Consider the following 19456-nt stretch of genomic DNA (forward strand, 5'->3'; position numbering starts at 1 on the left):
CTTTTGTTCTTTAATATAAGTGGTAGTAGAGTGTCATTTGTTTGTTTAACTCGGCAGCAAATAAAATATTTTCAGGTACTTGTAAACGTAGATCTTTCATATGAAATTGGAGGTAGAGAAGACTAACTGCACCAGACTTCGCTATGCAGCCAAGGAACACATTTTCAGTGTTAACGTAAATCGAGAAATGGGTGATTTTGCCCAATTTTATTGCTGTTACTTTTTGCAATCAGTAGAACATCGTCAGTCTTTCTATATTGGTTCTTCACCGAATCCACCTAGAAGATTGAGGCAACATAATGGCGATTTAGTAAAAGGTGGCGCATACAGAACAAAGAGGAGTGGTACAAGACCATGGGAGATGATATTATTTGTGTATGGTTTTCCGAATAAGATTATTGCTTTACAATTTGAGCATGCCTGGCAACATGGGTACAAGACTAGGTTTATAAAAGAAGAAGCCAGAATAATCAACAAGAAGAATTCTGGATCAGCAGGTAGAAATATACATTATAAACTAGCTCTAATTAGACAGCTCCTGAACCATCCATTTTTCAAAGTTATGAACCTTGGTGTTCAATTCTTTAATAGTGATGTAGCTTCTACGTTTGATCAAAATAAATTTGGAATTGCCCTGGATCCATGTTATGAGAATTGGGGTAAGGTTAAGACTTCTGAAAATGCCCTTTCTCTTTCCAAATATGATTTAAAAAGATTGACTGTTGATGATCTCTCAGATATTTCTGAGCAAAACAGAGCTCTAGTATCCCATTTTTATGATTCATCCATAAAGCTTGATGAAGAACGTATGAACAGATATACTGAACGAGTGATGGATGGTCTCTCTAAATGTAAATTATGTTACAAAACCTACGATTACACTTCTGAGGATGAGGATCTAAAGCCACACATAGCATTTTGTACTAATGAGGGCTGTGATTTTGTTTCAGAGGTAAGTTGTCTATGCCGAAGGTTCATAGTTGAGGAAATAGATGATAGAGATAAGGATCTAACACTCATACCCAGAGGTGGACGCTGTCCCGAGTGTAGAACGGAATTGGAATGGACCATACTCATGAAATATTCGTCCATGATAAAAGATGTATCCCGTAAATAAAATTTAAAAGGATAGTAAATATAATGATTATATATAGTGTGCTATTTTTTAATGAAAAACAACAACATAATATTTAATAATAATATATCCTATATCGAAAACGATATCTCCCATTGTTCATTAACACGTACTTGAGGATTCTTGATTATCACAGTAGTTGTACCATCATCATGCTCAACTTCTATTTTACGTGTCTCGGAACCTATCTTAATCGTAGCATGATCTCCAATATCCATCGTATTGCTATCCATAGCAATAACTATCTTTTCAATCATTGTGTTGCCTAAGCAATCGGCATTTACAGGAATATGAACAATATCGTTCTTCAGTATAGATTTGGCTAGTAGCGAGACAACGGTCTCTAAATATTCACCATTTTCATATGAAAATGTTTCACCATCATCTACATAAAGTTTACCACTTGCAGAACCGTTATCTAGAGTTGGAGCAACAAGCAACGTATAAGGATCGTTGACCATCAATTTAGATGAACGTCTGTATATCTCCCTCTTGAATAAAATATGTCCACCTTCAATGAATGCAGGAATCTTTGCGATTGGAGCATCAATTTCAACTTCCTTTAGATGATCTACAACAAGTGCTTTTAGTGTCGTCAAATCATAAAATATACCCTTAGGGAAAGTCATAGTAGTAGTGAATGTTTCTGGAGATGTAATTGGTTTGACTAGTATACCATAGTTTCCTAGATAAAATTGATTATCAACGTCATATAGTTCATTATGCTCGGGATATTGGAAAAACATTGGTTTCATAATTGCATTACCATTAATACTAGATTCATGGAATGCAGAATAAAATGTGGGTAACAATGTGTATCTTAATCTAATTGAATCTCTAACGCTGTCTCTTACAGGTTTCTCCAACAAGTAAGGTTCTCTTCTGATCGAGTCAATATGAGCATGTGCTCTGAAAAAAGGATACCAAAGACCAGTTTGGTACCAACGAATTATTAGTTCTGGAGTTGGATTCCCATCGAAACCTGCAATATCTGCACCAATAAATGGCATTCCTACAATATTGTTTGACAAGATCATTGGGATAGAAGCTTTCAAATAATCCCAGTTAGCAATATTATCGCCTGTCCAAGTGGCAGCACTTCTTTGAGAACCAGCAAAGAAGGCCCTAGTTAAGATAAATGGACGTTTATCTGATATACCATATATATCCTTCATGGAATCATATGTAGTTTCGTGAACGGTCAACCCGTAGACGTTGTGAATAGATCTTTCTTCGAAACCCCCATTATGAATTAAATCCTTTGGTGCTGTAGTCTCAGGACCATTAAAAATCGATGGTTCATTCATATCATTCCAAATATGTAAGTTGTCAATATATGATGGTAACTTAACAGTAATAAAGTCTTTAAAGAATCCGTCCCATACACGTTGTCCAATTTTGCCCATGGTATCAATCCAGATGGAGTCTCCCGGCCAACATCTACCAACATATAAATCACCGCCAGCGTTAAGGACACCTGCCTCCTGTCTTTTAATTTCCTCACTGATGTGATATTGTGTCTTTATATGAGGATCTATTAGGACAGCCAATTGTCTACCATATTTTGCTAATTTCTTTAACATTCTACCTGGATTCCCAAAGGAGTCTGGTTTCCAAGTGAAATATTTCTTGTCGTCAGTGTATTCTAAATCTAACCAAATAAAATCAAATGGTATATCTTCTCTATCCATATTCTCTTGAACATTCAACACGTCCAGTTCATCATTATAATTCCAACGACATTGATGGTACCCAATAGAACTCAATAGTGGTAACGTTGGTCTCCCAGTCAATTGAGTGAATTGATCCGTGATGTCGGAAGGTTTCTCACCAATAAAGACAAACACATCAATGATTCCTGCTTCGGACATGATATGCGATTGTGATAACCCATTATCAGTATAATGTATATCTACCCAAGTATCAGCCGGATTATTCCAAAACACACCTACCGATTTATCCTTGTTTGATGTCAATAACAAGGGAATAGCACCATACATTGGCATTCTTGAATCCAAATTATATTGGAATACATCTACATTGAACAATCTATATGGTTCATCATTTGAAGTATCTCTTAAACGTAGAGAGTCAGCATGTTCAGGGATACCATATAAGGAATTAAATCCATTGAAGGTGAAATCTAAAGCGATTGATTCTGGTCCGAATGGGACATGATCCCCCTTTGAGTATTCAAAATCATCAGCGAACATATTATAAGTTGATTCCTCTGGTAATACATTTTGAAAATTTTGTTCCATTGAACGATGGTGTTCAAAATTGAATAACGACCGATCATTGATGGAAAGGATCAAGTCTTCACCTTGGAATATAAGAATTTGGAAAGAATCTAAGAAAAGATGAATCTCTAATTGATTTATATCATTATAGACTTTAATCACATTTTGTTCTAAATCTGGAGTTTGGAATACAAAATTCACAAATTTATCCAAATTAGATTGTATGGTTTCAAATTTTTCAAATTGTAAAGGGGTATTATTTAAAGAATCTGTATGATTCATAAAGGACCACAATCCCGTTTCATTATATCTATGTTTATTTAATAAAGGCGATTCAGCTTCAGTGTCATCATTAGTGTTACTATCAAACGATTCGTCGATAGTAAACCTTACACTTTGCCAGTCATTTTGGAAAGTCAATTTAAATGGTAATTCTACCATAATATCTTCAATATCATTTCTTGGAATTGTCTTAATGATATTAGCCCTTAAGGAGGAAGAATTATTATTATTATTGTCGAGATCAATATGGATGGATTGTTCATCTATAAGATAGTACGAGTTATGCGAAGATTGTATATTTGTGGCATAATGTCTATTTCTTTGACAAAACCCAGCTTGATTACATTTTTTCAATAGGTAATCTGTGAAAGCAGCAGAGGGATCTATAAAAAGAATGGTTACCAAGAATAACTGAAACAAAAAAATATTCATAATGATACTTATTATTTTTGTAGTTCAATTATTAATGTAATGAGAGACAGAAATATTGCTTCTTTTTAATTATATCCAATGTAAATCTATTTTAATTTATTAAGTAATTGATTTATATGTAGTTTTCCTATTTTTTTAAGCCCTGAAATATCTTAAAAAAATATAAAGTTGAATAGTTATAAAATGTAAGAAAGTGAAATATATATATATAAATGAACAAACTACTATTATATTTATAGATAAGTTCACCATTCAATGCTGATAACTATGTTTGAATAATCGTAATAATACTAAATTATATATATTTTTGGTTTTAGATAAGATAAAGGAGAGGAATATTGAAAATAATCCAGTTATTTAATAGCATCAAGCTATTAAATAAATAGTTTTCATTATATATATAAGTATATATATGTAATAACAGGGGAGAGAGAAGACTAGAAATGAGGGAGAGGGGAAAAGAAAGTAGATATTAGTTTAATAAGAAATAATCATTCTGATTTATCGAATTTCTTGTAGTATTTTCTTGATAAGAAACAATCAGCAGTTAACAGTCCTGCAATACCAACTACGGATCCAACAACAAAGATATCAGGTTTATCAGCCAAAAATCTTTTTTCGTATTTGATATAACCTAATAATACAGAGGTAATGGAAGCAGCCCCAATCAATACATTAATAGCGACAACTGGGTTCTTCAAAGCATTTAGAACGTTAGTACCACATCCTACAAGTTTTTGAAAACATGCAGAAGTAGAACAACAGCATTTGTTCTTGAAATTTTTCAAACATTCACCACATTTTTTACATGGATTCTTTTCATTACAAGAAGAAGAACGGTCTACGACGACAGGTTCTTCTTGTTTCTTTGGGATAGCAGCAGTAGGAGCAGACATTTGATGATAATAATGTGGTTCAGGTACGATAGGTTCAGGAATATCTATATGAGACTTAGTAGATGAATTTCTTGAACTAGATGTAGAATGATGAGATCTGTTTCAAAAAATAAAAATAAGTAATAATATATATAAATGTGAATGTTAGTAATACTGAATATTAAAAAAAAAAGAGTTAATAAAGGGTTTAGAACTTGACCAAATATATGTTGTAAGTATGTCAAATGAAAAAATGAAAAAAGATGCTAGTCTACGTCTATATATATATATGTCTGAGTATAGTTCTTACCCCATAATGTCCCTGTATCTCTCTCTCTATGTGTGTATCCTTTCTTTCCCCCGCCTCACCTAACTTCACCAACTTCAATGACTATATCTCTAATTAATACGTTGTTGTTGCTATCACTATTAGTCTCATTATTATTCTGACCTGTTCTTGCACAGCTTTCTCTTCTGTCTGAGGGCTGTGGGTGGGTCTTGCCTTGCTGTGGATATATTAAATAGTAGCAGTATCTGCATTTGGGGAGGGGGAGGAATACAAACCGCCGCACAAATATTCAGCAACTGCTATTATTATTATTAAAGGGGGCCGGCAGCGCAGAGAGCGAAAGAGAGAAAGAGAGAGAGAGACAGCCAATAGGATAAAGGAAAAGGAAATAGAGAGAAGAAAGTTATCCCCGGACTTATCTGATATTAAATGTAATATTCTGGATGATTCAATTGCAATTTCAGGGATACTGTAATAAGATATCATTTATTATAATTCTAGCGTCAAAGGATGTGAGAATGGAAGTTGAAATCGTATGATGTAAAGGGACCGACTCTCTTGAGAGGGTTGAACTAATATAAATGTTCGAAACGTTGGGATATATACTCACATACACTAATATCTTTTTTATTTATTGGTAATACTCCATTTAATTAATAGGTACCGTGTACATACTTCGACATAATTGTAATTATTGCTTTATATAAATTGGTATACTTGGTTTTTCACATAGTTGCATAGAAAAAGAGACGATAAAAGAGTAAATCGTTTGAACATTCAAGATTGATAAATAATAATAATAATAAATGTACTTGAACAACTTATATATATATATATATAAGTCAATGTGTTACACATTGTAAGAAAGAAAGTTAGCGTAATTCAATAACTTGTTACTTTATAACCGTGTGTGGCTTGAATGGAAATGCCAAATATTCTTTTTTTGCTTTCTCTTTGGGAGTTTTTTTATATTTCAATTTTTAGGATAGTACATTAATTATTAATGAACTACTTTTTAATAACAAATTAATTATCTCTTATTGCCCATTTAAGATAAAACATTACATGTCCGGATGTGCTTGAATTATGCCTCCTTCTTCTCCTTCCTAATCATAGTGCATAGAGATATATGATATTATATATAACAATAGTTTAAATTATGATTTTCTTTTCTTATATCACTGGTAATACATATATATATATATTCTATGAGTGCATCGTTTTATGTTATTAATATCTCCGGGGTCTCTCTACTTAACTCCTCGTTGTTAGTAAAAATACATAAATAAGATACCGGGAAACTGATACTAGTTTCCCTATTCAATGTTTCTTATATTTATGTAGATCCCTGAGCGGTAATTGTATAATCATCCTTATATCTTATCCTTTTACATTTCTAAAATATTTTGTGACACCTGGGGACATCAGAGTTAACGTTTTAGCTCAGGTAGATTCTCTCGACCAATGATTTATTCCAACAGGTTTAACGACGTTCCCCTTTTTTATGTAATTAAGTAAACTTTTAGTTATCAACAATTGACAAAAGAGAAATCATAGTCCAATGATTAAATTTCAACCTAGATGTCACAGTAACGTCTCACTCGTTGTTTAGATATAAGAAAAGATTAGAGAGAAGGAACTAAACAATTTACTATGTACCAAGTAATAAATATTTTGTAGTATATATTATTGAAAGAAACAGGGAAGTAATTATAGTTCATGGAAAAATATCCATGTTAGAAATGACAAACAAATTGCGATATAAATTAATCTATAAATATCAAATTGTCTGACTTCTTGAAGTGTTCACCGTTAAAGACAGAGATATATCCAGATGTAATCCCATTCTAGTCGTTGAAATATATAATTTTGTGAAGTTACAGGAAAAAAATAGAAGATTTCACTCAAACACCAATATCCCATAAATATGCTTAATATGTGAAGAACATGTTCTCTTTAACATTCTCTAGAACGGGAAGAGTAGAAAAGTGAAAGTTCCTTCCAATACTACATATAAACATTTAGAATGACATCAAGCAAAAAATCACGTGATTTAAAATCAAAAATATTAAAAATGAAACGGACAGGAATTGAACCTGCAACCCTTCGATTGCAATTTTAATTTCCTTGGAAATACCAGGATTTAACTGGAGTCGAAAGCTCTACCATTGAGCCACCGCTTCATCTTAAAATAATGGAAATAAAGTTAGTACTTTAATACTTTAAAATTTTCTATATCGGGTATCGACTAATCCTTCTCTTCAATTTTGTTAAACAGAGTTTTTGTTGTTAAACTGCTCATCTTTGTCGGAAATATATCATAAGAGGGATAATGACCAAGGTTAATCCCTCAATGATATGACAATAGGTTAATCCCTCAACAACTTACTAATAGATTACTTACGCCACCGTTGAGTGAATTTATAATCACGAAAACAAGAAATCCAACATATATAAATGGAACAATATTTCATTTATGAATATAATTGTTTCCATAATTTACTTTATATATTTTTGTATAAGATAAAAAAAAATCAGACGACTATAAGTTGATTTTGTAATATAATAAAATTAGTTCAGTTAAATAGAAGATGTCTAATATTCAATTTTCCCATCAAACTTCTACTTATATTAGCTACCTTCACTTTCAGATAGGTTAAGCCAATGTTAGCCTTTTTAGTACTGCCGCTACATTTCTTCACTAATCGTTTAATCAGTGTCTAGAACATGTCTCAAGAATGTTTAGTAAGAATATTAACAATATTTGGTGGACTGTTTTCCTTTACCAAAAGTACAAAAGGACCACATATTCTAACTTAATATATATACAATCTTCCTTATATAGGTTTACTTTATATAACATAAAATAAACCATAAGATTATACATTTGAATATCTATAACTATGTCCGATAATTTCAACTCGAATACTAATCGTATCTTCTCGATTTCAAACTTACGTTTACATTAGATCTCTTGACATCACATAATTCCTGTTATGTATATGTATCTTTATATATGACATAAAGAGTCCTATGTAGTAAAGTTACATATTATACACATGAATAGAGAAAGATGAATACAAGGTAACTTATAATCAATTAATACTTACTATTAACCTTCAACCTGTTGACGTCCAAAACTACAACCGTACCATTGTATTTAATACATTTAATAATAATTCCCAATTCTTAATTTCTATAAATGCCAAACATTGCGTAGCTAAACCATTTATCTTTTTCTCTTTATTTATGCTAAATTGTTTTAAAAAATTATTTAAATCAATAAATTGTATTACAAGAACTATATGCTATATATAGGGTTATTTTAAATCTATATATCTAAATATGCTGTAACTTCGAAGGTGTTTCTAATTCATCATTTATTTCCTCCTGAACTTTTCTCTTTTTGTCCCCATTTTCTGTTTCCAATTTTTTTGTTACCCTTTGATCACCAGTAACACCATCTACAGGTCTAAAATATGGTTGACACCTCCAATATGGAATTGTCTTGTAGTGTCCACCCCATAATTGTTTTTCACCATCGACGATGGTATCCTTTTCTTTAATATCTGGCTGAGCAAATATATCAGCAACAACCTTTTCAACAGGAGTAACAACTCGTGATTCCCATTCCTCAAAAGATATCTTAGTATTCATTTTTGCAATCTCCGATCTGATATCTGTATGATGAGGTAGAAATGGTCTTAGTACTTTAAAAAAATGAGATTTCATAGCATTTCGAGATGCTTTGGATTCCGGAACAGATTTCACAATCTCGAAATATTCTCTCAATAATTTATCTACACGAGGGAATGTCTTTTCTTTGTCGTCAATACTACCAACATTGAAGACCCCAGGATTATACAAATTACCTTCTGCACTCATCACCGAGTCACAACCAATGTACGCTTGACATCTTTCAATGTCTTCTGGATATAGAATATTACCATTAGCAAAAAAAATAGTGTCATCAGGAAGATTATTTCTTAAATATTTGATTATTTCCCAATCAGCTAAACCGGTCTGCTGACCTTTCTGTTCCCTTAACCGGCCATGGACACATAGAAATTGTGCGCCAGCATCTAGGACCATCTTTGCGTAAGCTAGCGTCTTCTCACGATCTGGGAATACTCTTATTTTGGCAGTCACAGGGACATCCAAATTGTCATGTAAAGTTTTAATTAGTTTATGAACTAACTCCCATTCTTCCATTAAAAATGAACCATAATGTCCCTTTCTGGCAATACCCTGCGGACAACCTAGATTCAAATCAACAGCATCGCATTGTCCTTGTACTAACTTTGCAGCACTAAGAAGATACTCCGGATCGTTTGCACAGAATTGAACAATCAATGGTCTATCCAAAGTTGCGTCCCCATCTAAAGAGCACCAGTTATCCTTTCTATACTTTTCAGATGTTGCAAACAACTTTGCATGGAGCATAGGAGTATAAGCCAGTGTTGCACCATACTTTCTTGATAGAATTCTCCAAGCGAGTTCAGATTGATCTACCATTGGAGCCAGAATTCTGGTTGGTTTCCCAATCTTTTGGAAAAGCTGTCTTCCATTTAATTTTGTGGTTGTCATTGTTACACTACTACTACTTTCTTATATAATGTATCTAGTATTAATATGTGAAACAATCCTTCTATCTTATTAATCAACCCATCTCATCTCATCGCTCTAATTATCTAATGAATTTAAATCTTAACTCTTCTAATTTTTTTTCTTTGTTTCTTTTTCTTCCATTATGTTAACAAACATCGCTCCTCCCAATTTATAGTAAAAATTATTCAACAAAGCAATATATACTTACGAAGTAGTTTGATCCAACATAGGGAACAGAAAACTGTGATACAATTATTTTTCTTTAAATGTCTGGTATCTGTATATATGCATAAATCTATAACGTTATATATACATATATATATTAATTCTAATTCATCATTTACACAAGAACAGGGTTCGTATTAAGTAAAGGAGAGGAACAATAAAAAAAACCTATGATTAAACATGATGACTGGCAAAAATGTCCATGTCATTGTAGATAGCTCTCGATTGTAAAGCCTGGGCAAACACTAAACTGACGGACCATACAGGCGAGACACTTAATATTCTCACGGCTAAATACAAACAGCGTGAAGAAAGACCAATGGAATTGATAATATGTGTCGTTTCTTGAATTGGAGTAGTAGGTTTCATTGCTAATTTGGCATATTCTTCATGGAGAGTATCAGCATTATTAATTTGATATCCTGTTGAAATTAGTTGTTTTTCAACGCTTCTTAACATTTTGAAGATCTTCATCCATAATACTCTATCTGATACATTAAGACTTGTAGAGTTTTCAGATCCATGCAGTTTGAAGTTAAATGCCCACTTTTCCACAGTCTTCAAAAATTGAGAAATAATCAAAGAGGAAATTAAAATACAAGTAGTGCTTGGGATTGGTGATGAGATATTAAAAGAGTTATCATTTGTCGTTGAAACAGTTTGTAACCAGAAGTCAATTATTTCTAATGAATAAGTAGTAGCTTCAAATAACGATTCTTTATCATGATAAAAAGTATTCAAGTTTTCATTCATTTTATCCCAATCTTGTCTCCATATTTTACGAAGAACATCAGTCATATCAACACATTTTCTAATCTTGGCATAAGTATGCAAAGGAATTATTAGACGCATAACAGGTGTATTTTTAATAATATTGATATTGTTCTTGTTTGGAGTCAATATACCACCATTCTTTATATATAATGCTTCCCAGTACTTCAACATTGACCCAACAATAGAGCGAGAATTAAATCTCCATCTCGTATCATTTAATGACTTGTCCTCTGGATTAGTGTTCGCATTCTTGGAGAATGCTCTTTCCAGTGTGATTTTTTCATGAACAGAGATCAATAATGATAATAAGGTCTTTCTTGATAGTTTCATATTTTCAAAGATATATGGACTACCATTAGTCAAATACATCAAACAACTTTCATAATTACCACTACCATTAGATAACTCAATCAATGAAAGTTTAGAATCTAAAGTAACATTATTTTGTTGAAGACACTTTAACCAAGTCTGTGGGTCACCAACGTGATATAAAATTTCGAGACTGCATGGTACACCACATTTCAAGTCAATAGAATGCATGAAATTGTCTACACCAGCAACAGCCGAGTAGAGGTTCGAGACTAGTAAAATATTATGGCAGGTTCTAATCCTTGTCTGAGCCAAAATGAAATATTCATAATTTCTTCTAGTTTGTTCGGGACTTCTAAATTGTTCAGTATATTTTTGTAAGACGTCAGGATTATCTTGAAGCTCAAGGGTATGATCACTTTCAATTGGAGGTCTAATAAAATTTTCTAAAGGTAGATTCAATTTAGTTAGTCTTACAAGTTGAATCAAAGTAGTCAATTGTGGACGAATACTCTTTATAACATTTGTATCACTACTGAAAATACCAATAAATATCAATAATAAAATGGTCTGGATAACCCAAAGTGGTGTTTTACTATAATTAGTCTTTGATTTATGTAAAACATCTCTAACATGGAACCAAGCAATGTTAGATAGTAACATTGAATGCCTAGAATGGAAATCGTACAATGCACCAATCATTGTGATACTTAGTAACAATGAATAATTGGACATGTCCAAATGGATGGAACTTAAATGAATAAATGGATAAAATGGATGGAAATGAATTTTAAACAAGTTAACATATTTGTTTAATTCTTGCACAGTTGGGAATTGATCTGATTTTAATTGATTGTCCTTAATAATGGCACTACGAAATTGTTCTGTATAAAATGATAAAGGTGCTGATGCACTTCCATTAATAAAGTTTGCGTACGTGTCCACACTGGAGTTCCCAGTAATTTCAAAGACAGAGGAAGTTCTTGTAGAGGAAGAAGATGTATTACTCAAATTTCCATTTAGATGGTTGTCATGTGGTTGTTGATGTGTATCTTCTTTCTTCTTGAAAAGATCCATTTGTCTAGTGGTGAATAAATTAGATAATTCTGTTCCACTGTCGATAGGATGATGAAACCCATTTGATATTTCATTTTGTTGTCTTGGTATATTCATATTTTGCACGTTACCACAGTTATTTAACTGTTGATGCTGTTGCATTTGTGCCTGTAACTGAGATTGATGGTTATTCATGTATAACAAATCTTGGTCATCATCTAATCCTGATCTCATCCCTGGGGCAGATCCAGATACGTTACCAGATGTAGTACCGGGTACAGTAGCTGATCCGCCAGATTCTGTGAAACCAATATCGTTCAATTGTTCGAAATTCATCTTGAAATCAGTCTCCAACGGAGCATGGGCTAAGAAATTCTTGTAAAATTCATCGTCTGGTGATAAAGTCAAATCTGGATGGTGAGACGTTGATGAGCTTGGACTATTATTACTCTTCGTTGTTGGACTTTGATACAATTGATTCAATTTGGGAGTCCTGTCCGTCAAACTTTGTGAAGAGGATTCTTGTTTAATGATATGAGTGTCTGGGATATCCGTGAAATGATCATGAATACTTGTATTTGAGCCATTTGGAGAATTTTTATTACTTGATAATTTGCCTGTTGCGAATAATGCTGATCTTTGCAACTTATTTGATCTTTGATTTTGTCCTTGTCCTTGAGATTGATTTTGATTTTGATTCATTCTCTTTAAATTCAAAAACGATTTAGAAGATGTTGGGACATAACTAAAATAATCTAAATTTGTATCATTCATTTGATTAGTTCTTGCATAACCTGACGCACCACCAAACGTTGGACCCATAGTTAAAAAATCCGATAACATTGCCATTGTATCCTGTTGAGACATCCCATTTTCGTAACCGGTATTCAAACCATCGTTATTATTATTGTTGTTATTATTATTATACATCATAAACTGTTGATCATTTGAAAGATTGACACCTGTATGATTAATATTACCATTATTTTGCTGACCGATGTTTGTTTGATCTGTTAAACCATTATTTTGGTCCAAAGAAAAATGTGGAATTTCCATATTATTTAGATCTATCCCACATTCCAATGCTTTTTCAAACACTTGTTTTGCAGTCATTTGAGGTGTAGAAAATCCAACTTGATGTGGAGCGTCATTGGCCATATCATGATTAGTCATTGGCCATCCAGTAGTTAAATTATTATTAGCGTTGTTATTATTATTAGGATCTTCCAAATAAGTCAAAGCGCTTGATGCAGAAAATGAAGCATGTCTCTTATGTCTATATTGTTTATTATTTGATGTTATATCCATTGTATTTCCAATATTATCATTACTATTACTATTACTATTAGTACTGTTTGAATTTATTGGATATACCGCTAATGGAGATTTTGAAAGTCCATTAACATTAGATGTTGTTGTAAAAGGAGAATAGTTACTTAATGCGGGACTTGGATTTGAAGTATTTGGTGAAACTGACGAATTTTTTTTAGCAACTTTATTTGATTTCTTTAATTTATTTGATCTTTGTCTTTTACCTGTGGATACAGAAGGTGATGAAGCTGCAAGAGCTGCGGCTTCTTTAGCGGCTTCTTTAGCTTCCTTTTTCAATTCAGCTGCACTTTTCGCCATTGGGTTTGTTAAAGTTGGTAAGATTGATTTTTTATTCCCATTAATCTTAATAATATGTTTATCGGAGACATTATTTCTATCTGTTGATTTTTCAATCAACGGCATGCCTTGTTGATCATATAAAATGGAACCTTCCATCATATTTGAAGGTGATAAAGAATTCGATTCTTCGATAGCTGTCACATTTGCAGCACCAACAGCAGCAGCAGCAGCAGGTGAGCCATACAAGTTACTATTACTCTGCAATCCGTTTTCATTTTCCTTAATCAGTATTTCTTGTAAAAAATCATGAACTTTCGTAGAATCATGATTAACATTTTTACTTTGTTCTTCGATACTAATCAATGATGAATGCAATTTATGTTGGTGTCTCAGCACCAGGTCCCTTCTCGCAAAGCATCTCCCGCAAAAGATGCACAGAAACGGTTTTTCGTTCGTATGTGACCGTTCGTGTCTTTTCAGATGTTCCTGTCTGACAAACCCTCTTGTGCAAGTGGGACAAAGAAACGGTCTTGGTTTATCTGTCTTGATGATGCGGGACTTCACAGGGATCGGAACCATCTGCAGGTCGTATGCTTGAGTATCGCCATCCATGGTTTGCAATTCTGTGTGTGTGTGTATATATAAATAAAGAATAAATGTATTGTTTAACCAGTAAACTCTGAGATAGTCTCTATTCTTGTATCTCTTAATATATCAGCACGAGATAGAAAACAACAACCACAGTGACAAATGACAATATAGTATGTGTCGCGTGTATCCAAATGTGTATAACCTTCTCTGCAATACCAATTCTTTGCCTCTTTGCTTCTCTTTGCCCCTCTCTCTGTCTAAATGTATATATGTGTGTATGTATTAGCTCATTACTTTATCTAATATATATCCACGACACTTTCCTGAGTGTGCGTATATAATAAAAAGAAAAAAATAAATAAAAATAATGAAAATGTTGTGATATGTGCCATACATACCGTATCCGTCTATCTGTAACCGTATCTGTCCATCCGTGTACTGCCCATATCCGTCTGTGTGTATAGAGAGATGCGGGCATATATGTACGGCAGTTGTCGGCGAGCGAGCGGGCACGCGTGCGCTGCGCGGTAACAGTTGGCGACCGCCGCGTCGTATGCTGTGATGTGCCACACTCTCGTGCCACTGCTATGTAGTTGGTAGTTGGAAGGCAGACTGCATTGAGACTGGCCACCATTGCAACTACAGGAACTGCAACTGCAGGCAGGCAAACAGCACCCATCACACACACATTGATCCTCTCTCTCTATATATATATATAATACATATAATATACATAACCACAATACATACACATGTACCGCAAGAGAACGTTCACGGCCAATCAGATGAGGGAGATGGCGCGCCGTGCTTCTGCATTCCACTCCTGCTGAAAAAATGGTTTATATATATATATAGTGAGAGAGGTTTGCTCAAAGGGGGGACAGAATATCAGCTACTTAAAGGACAGTATTGCACAAGAAGTAGAAGAGTTTAGCCACTACTAGTACTACTGACTGAGACTATAAACACACATACACGTACATACATACACACTATGTTCAAGAGATATCCTACACCTGTGCTAAAGACTTACTGGCCATTCTTTGTTGCTGGCGCAGTCGTATACTGTGCAATGGGGAGCCTCACCGAAACAATGCTAAAATCTGATGAATATATTAATGATCCAAGAAACCCAAGATTTAAAAGAGGTGAAAAACCAGTGGATTTGAAGAAGAAGGATTAAACTCAATCCACCCCCTGATATATATACCTACACTGGAATTATTATTATTATTATTATTATTCTACTACTCCCTCACATATACTTTTTTTACATATATTCTATCAAGAGAAACAACAATAAAAAACAAATACTTTAAATTTATTTTCTTTGACTAATTCGTATATACATATATAGTTATATCTATTTAATCGCGCTATCAATAGCATTTTGAAACATGGTACATAACGTCTTTCTACTTTCACATCCAATACTAATTCTAATTAAGGTCTCATCAAGACCAAATCTGTTAGCATCTTCAAGCTCGGATTTACTTGAACCATACTGTAGTATAGTATACGGACTCGCCGTAGTCAACGTAGATCCTAAGGATGGTCCCTTGTATATCTCTAACGAATCATAAAATTGTCTGGCTTTAGCCATATTATGAAACGTAATGGAAAATATATTACCATATCCACTATCTTCATTACATTTAATCATTTCATAATTGCTCTTTGTGACAGATGACGTAAACCTAGGATAATATACTTTCTTAAATAATCCTCCCTCATGCTTAACAATTACATTATCAAGAATATATTCACACGTTAGATTCGTTTTCATGGTTCGAGCTACGTAGTCTCGAGAATCTCTCTCAAGCACTAATAAATCCTTACACCAGAGATTATCCTCATATTCGCCTAATTCACTTAGAAATTCATGTGCAAATGAATAAATTTTACTTTGTGGATTTAATATTAAAGTACCTGCCATGGTCCCCGTTTCACCACTAAATATCTTGGTTAATGAACTACAAACAATATCTGTATGTTGTAACCCATCAATATTAACAAAACTACCAATAGATTCATCTAGTATAATATAGAATCCAAACATATCAGACAATTCTTTCAATTCAATAAGATTACCCATCTTTAATAATGGATTCGAAGGTGCTTCGATGAACACAGCAAGGATTTGTTCCCCAGAATGTAATATCTTCTTTAATTGAGCCATCGATTCATTTTCACCGCCTGGCAAAAAATATGTATTGTTGAACGTTCGTAGCATCTTTAATGTATCAGAATATGGTAATCCAAACATTACAGTCTTTTTATAGAGATTAGCACCTTGTTTCTCCATTGGTTCATTATTACTAGAATTATCGTTATTATTAGTTCGATTATTCAAACCTGATATTGGAGAATTGTTACTATTTGTCAAATCTAAAGGTGTTCCAGTATTATTACCATTTGTCGTTGGGATCGATTCATTGAGACTTGTATTGGAGGATGCATTGCTTCTTGTCCGATTGACTCTTCTAAGATCAAATTGTAATAATAAACGTAATGTGGTAAATAATGAAGCCATCCCACTTGGAAACAAAAATACATCCTTTTCAGGGTCCACTAACGATTCCCTAGTATCATCTTCTTGAATGAGACTCATCGATTCAGTTCTTACATGTAAATTGCCTCGCGTTATAACGCCTCTATCATCATTACCGGGATTAAGTTCTTCCGTTGCATCAGCAAATATTGGTTCTGGTGGAATCATAGAGTTTAAACCTGTGGTGACCGTAGTCGTCACAGTTTCATCAATTTCTTGAAATTCTTCTCCATCTTCAAAATTCAAATCCCAATCACGTAATGTATTATTATTGTTGTTGTTATTATTACTACCATTGTTATTGCTGAAATTGGCTGAGGTTTCTGAATCCAAAAAAGTAGCATTCAAATTGGAATTACTATTGTTTTCATGGAAATGATAATTCGAATCATCATTTTCTTCATTCATATCAACAAAATTATTGGTAATTCTTTTCTTAATCAATTTCTTAGCTCTATCAGTAAATTCAACATTCAAATTTTTATCAATAAATGATGAATCGTCATTGTTACTATTGTTATTTTTAATGCTGTCGGTACTACTTGTAGTAGTACGTCCCATTGATGATGAAAGTACAAATAATTCATGCAAGACGTATTCAGCTGCCCTACTTGAGATAATTTCACCACTTAATTGCCAATATTCTTTTAAGATAGGATAGTATTCAGACTTTACAAATACAACAGCAATCTTACATTCACGTTTCCATTTTTTTTCCTCTGACGTAATAGGTTTAGAAGTAGCCAATTGTAAAATTCGTACTTTAACATTAGTTTGACTCTTGAATCGGATATATTCTCTACATCTTTTGGCTACGTTATATGAAGGAAAACAAAGGCAGGATTCATTTTCTTTAGCATATTTCTCACGTATGACATTACATAATTTGGACACCAAAGGATGTAATTTCACTCGGGGATATCCATGTTTAAATTTAGTATTACTTGTATCCTCTTTAGAAAGTGCATTCATATCGTGGACATAATCTACAGCACTTTGCCATGTCGGTAGATTCACAGATATGGAATGTAATGTATTAGATGGAATCGTATCATCCACTTTATGTATCGGCATCTTGCTTATTTTGTCGTTTAATCGAATGGAAACAAATAATTGCAGTATGGGTACTTTTATCTTCGCTGTGATTGTATATAATGGAAAACTGTTATCATTCAACTCAATTCAATTCAATTATATCCTAATCCTAAGCCATGTAACGTTTTGTTATCAGTAATATATATTTATATATCTATTAATGAGATGCAAATATTAGAACAAACGAGAGAGTTTCACTTCAAATCGTAACTGTAGTTATCGTCTAAGTCAGTTAAGTTCAATCCAAATATATAAATACACGACAAATGCTTCTTATGTAGTGTGTTCTATCGAATCTCTTTGCGTTTTGCTTCGATCAGTCCAGTCCATTCAACTTAATTATACTATACTGGTTATATACAGATATTTTGCCTCCCTTTCTTTTTCTCACACAACCCCCCACAATGTGTGTTCGTTTGTGTGTGTGTGTGACTTTCGCCCTCTCAGTGAAAAATATTTGAAAAATTTCACAGTTTTTGTCTTTTGCTCCCCATCGAATACTTCGACATGAATACGATGAGTAATACTACTTTGATACAAACAGGACTATATGTAAAGACGTAATGCATGCCAACATTCACATTTTATATTCTAGTTGGCTGTGACTTTTTTTTGACCGTGTATGTCTTAGAGCTGGGTTTGGTCCTTTCAATGTATATATCTCTCTCTTCCCCTTTCGTTGTACGAATGAGTATCTTCCTAAGATACTGGTGACTATAACACACCTTATTACATAATAGGTAATGGTCTCTCTTTGAACAGCACTTTATAACGTATGATATCACACAGGTCCACTTGTCCGTCTTGCGAATTGAACTTCAAGAGACCTAATGGAGTCTCCAACTCTTCAATGATACCCAACAGACGTTGTTTCTTACCGATATACAACGTCGCATTTTTCTTGTCCTCGCTGATGTTCAGTAGACCAAACCGTATGACATTCTTGCCCTTGTATGTATTAAATTGGGCATCTATGTTCAAGGCAGATATCTGTTCCTGTGTTAGGTCAATGTCAGGGATGTCGAGGTCACCTTGGATCTCTAGAATCATGTTACCAAACGCTGTCGGAACGGTGACCTTTTTCTGTTCGGGATCTAGTAATTGTGTAATTTGTTCTGTCGATATCGTAGTGGAAGGCATTATTACGTTGTTGTGGTAGTAGTGGTTCTGGCACTAAACTCGTAATATATATATATATATATATATATCTGCGAATTATTCAGTAAAAAAGGAAGTGTCAATAAACATCTCTTTTATTCCATCTTGTAGTAAAATTAAATTAAATAAATTTCACAGCGTGAACGAAAGGGGAGAAGCCAAAAAATAATAATAATAACGATAATAATATTCGCACTACATATGTGCCAGATCAGAAGTACATAA

General features: G+C 33.3%; 8 protein-coding genes and 1 non-coding gene across 9 annotated transcripts; 2 read left to right on the top strand and 7 right to left on the bottom strand.

Moving 5' to 3' along the window:
• Positions 1-100: 100 nt before the first annotated feature.
• Positions 101-1117, top strand: SLX1 (endonuclease; the record flags this gene model as incomplete). Its single annotated transcript, XM_041550320.1, has 1 exon — positions 101-1117. One exon carries the CDS (start codon positions 101-103, stop codon positions 1115-1117), a length of 1017 nt encoding a protein of 338 aa, XP_041406254.1.
• An 89-nt stretch (positions 1118-1206) lies between these two features.
• Positions 1207-4089, bottom strand: ROT2 (glucan 1,3-alpha-glucosidase ROT2; the record flags this gene model as incomplete). Its single annotated transcript, XM_041550321.1, has 1 exon — positions 1207-4089. One exon carries the CDS (start codon positions 4087-4089, stop codon positions 1207-1209), a length of 2883 nt encoding a protein of 960 aa, XP_041406255.1.
• A 491-nt stretch (positions 4090-4580) lies between these two features.
• OM14 (Om14p) lies at positions 4581-5739 on the bottom strand (the record flags this gene model as incomplete). The annotated part of the gene is made up of 2 exons (XM_041550322.1): positions 4581-4777; positions 5529-5739. 2 exons carry the CDS (start codon positions 5737-5739, stop codon positions 4581-4583), a joined length of 408 nt encoding a protein of 135 aa, XP_041406256.1.
• A 1589-nt stretch (positions 5740-7328) lies between these two features.
• Positions 7329-7436, bottom strand: KABA2_04S05698. Its single transcript has 2 exons — positions 7400-7436; positions 7329-7365 (listed from the first exon to the last, which is right to left on the bottom strand). It is a non-coding gene; the product is annotated as a tRNA-Trp (tRNA).
• Positions 7437-8592: 1156 nt separating this feature from the next.
• Positions 8593-9840, bottom strand: DUS1 (tRNA dihydrouridine synthase; the record flags this gene model as incomplete). Its single annotated transcript, XM_041550323.1, has 1 exon — positions 8593-9840. One exon carries the CDS (start codon positions 9838-9840, stop codon positions 8593-8595), a length of 1248 nt encoding a protein of 415 aa, XP_041406257.1.
• A 420-nt stretch (positions 9841-10260) lies between these two features.
• Positions 10261-14448, bottom strand: TDA9 (Tda9p; the record flags this gene model as incomplete). The annotated part of the gene is made up of 1 exon (XM_041550324.1): positions 10261-14448. The coding sequence occupies one exon, from the start codon at positions 14446-14448 to the stop codon at positions 10261-10263; it is 4188 nt and encodes a 1395-aa protein (XP_041406258.1).
• Positions 14449-15421: 973 nt separating this feature from the next.
• ATP18 (F1F0 ATP synthase subunit i) lies at positions 15422-15610 on the top strand (the record flags this gene model as incomplete). The annotated part of the gene is made up of 1 exon (XM_041550325.1): positions 15422-15610. One exon carries the CDS (start codon positions 15422-15424, stop codon positions 15608-15610), a length of 189 nt encoding a protein of 62 aa, XP_041406259.1.
• A 180-nt stretch (positions 15611-15790) lies between these two features.
• Positions 15791-18052, bottom strand: KABA2_04S05786 (putative cystathionine gamma-synthase; the record flags this gene model as incomplete). Its single annotated transcript, XM_041550326.1, has 1 exon — positions 15791-18052. One exon carries the CDS (start codon positions 18050-18052, stop codon positions 15791-15793), a length of 2262 nt encoding a protein of 753 aa, XP_041406260.1.
• A 750-nt stretch (positions 18053-18802) lies between these two features.
• On the bottom strand, positions 18803-19213 carry CTF8 (Ctf8p; the record flags this gene model as incomplete). The annotated part of the gene is made up of 1 exon (XM_041550327.1): positions 18803-19213. The coding sequence occupies one exon, from the start codon at positions 19211-19213 to the stop codon at positions 18803-18805; it is 411 nt and encodes a 136-aa protein (XP_041406261.1).
• Between the last annotated feature and the right edge of the window lie 243 nt (positions 19214-19456).

Source organism: Maudiozyma barnettii, assembly GCF_903064755.1.
Source record: "Maudiozyma barnettii strain CLIB 1767 genome assembly, contig: KABA2_04, whole genome shotgun sequence".
Lineage (NCBI taxonomy): Eukaryota > Fungi > Ascomycota > Saccharomycetes > Saccharomycetales > Saccharomycetaceae > Maudiozyma > Maudiozyma barnettii.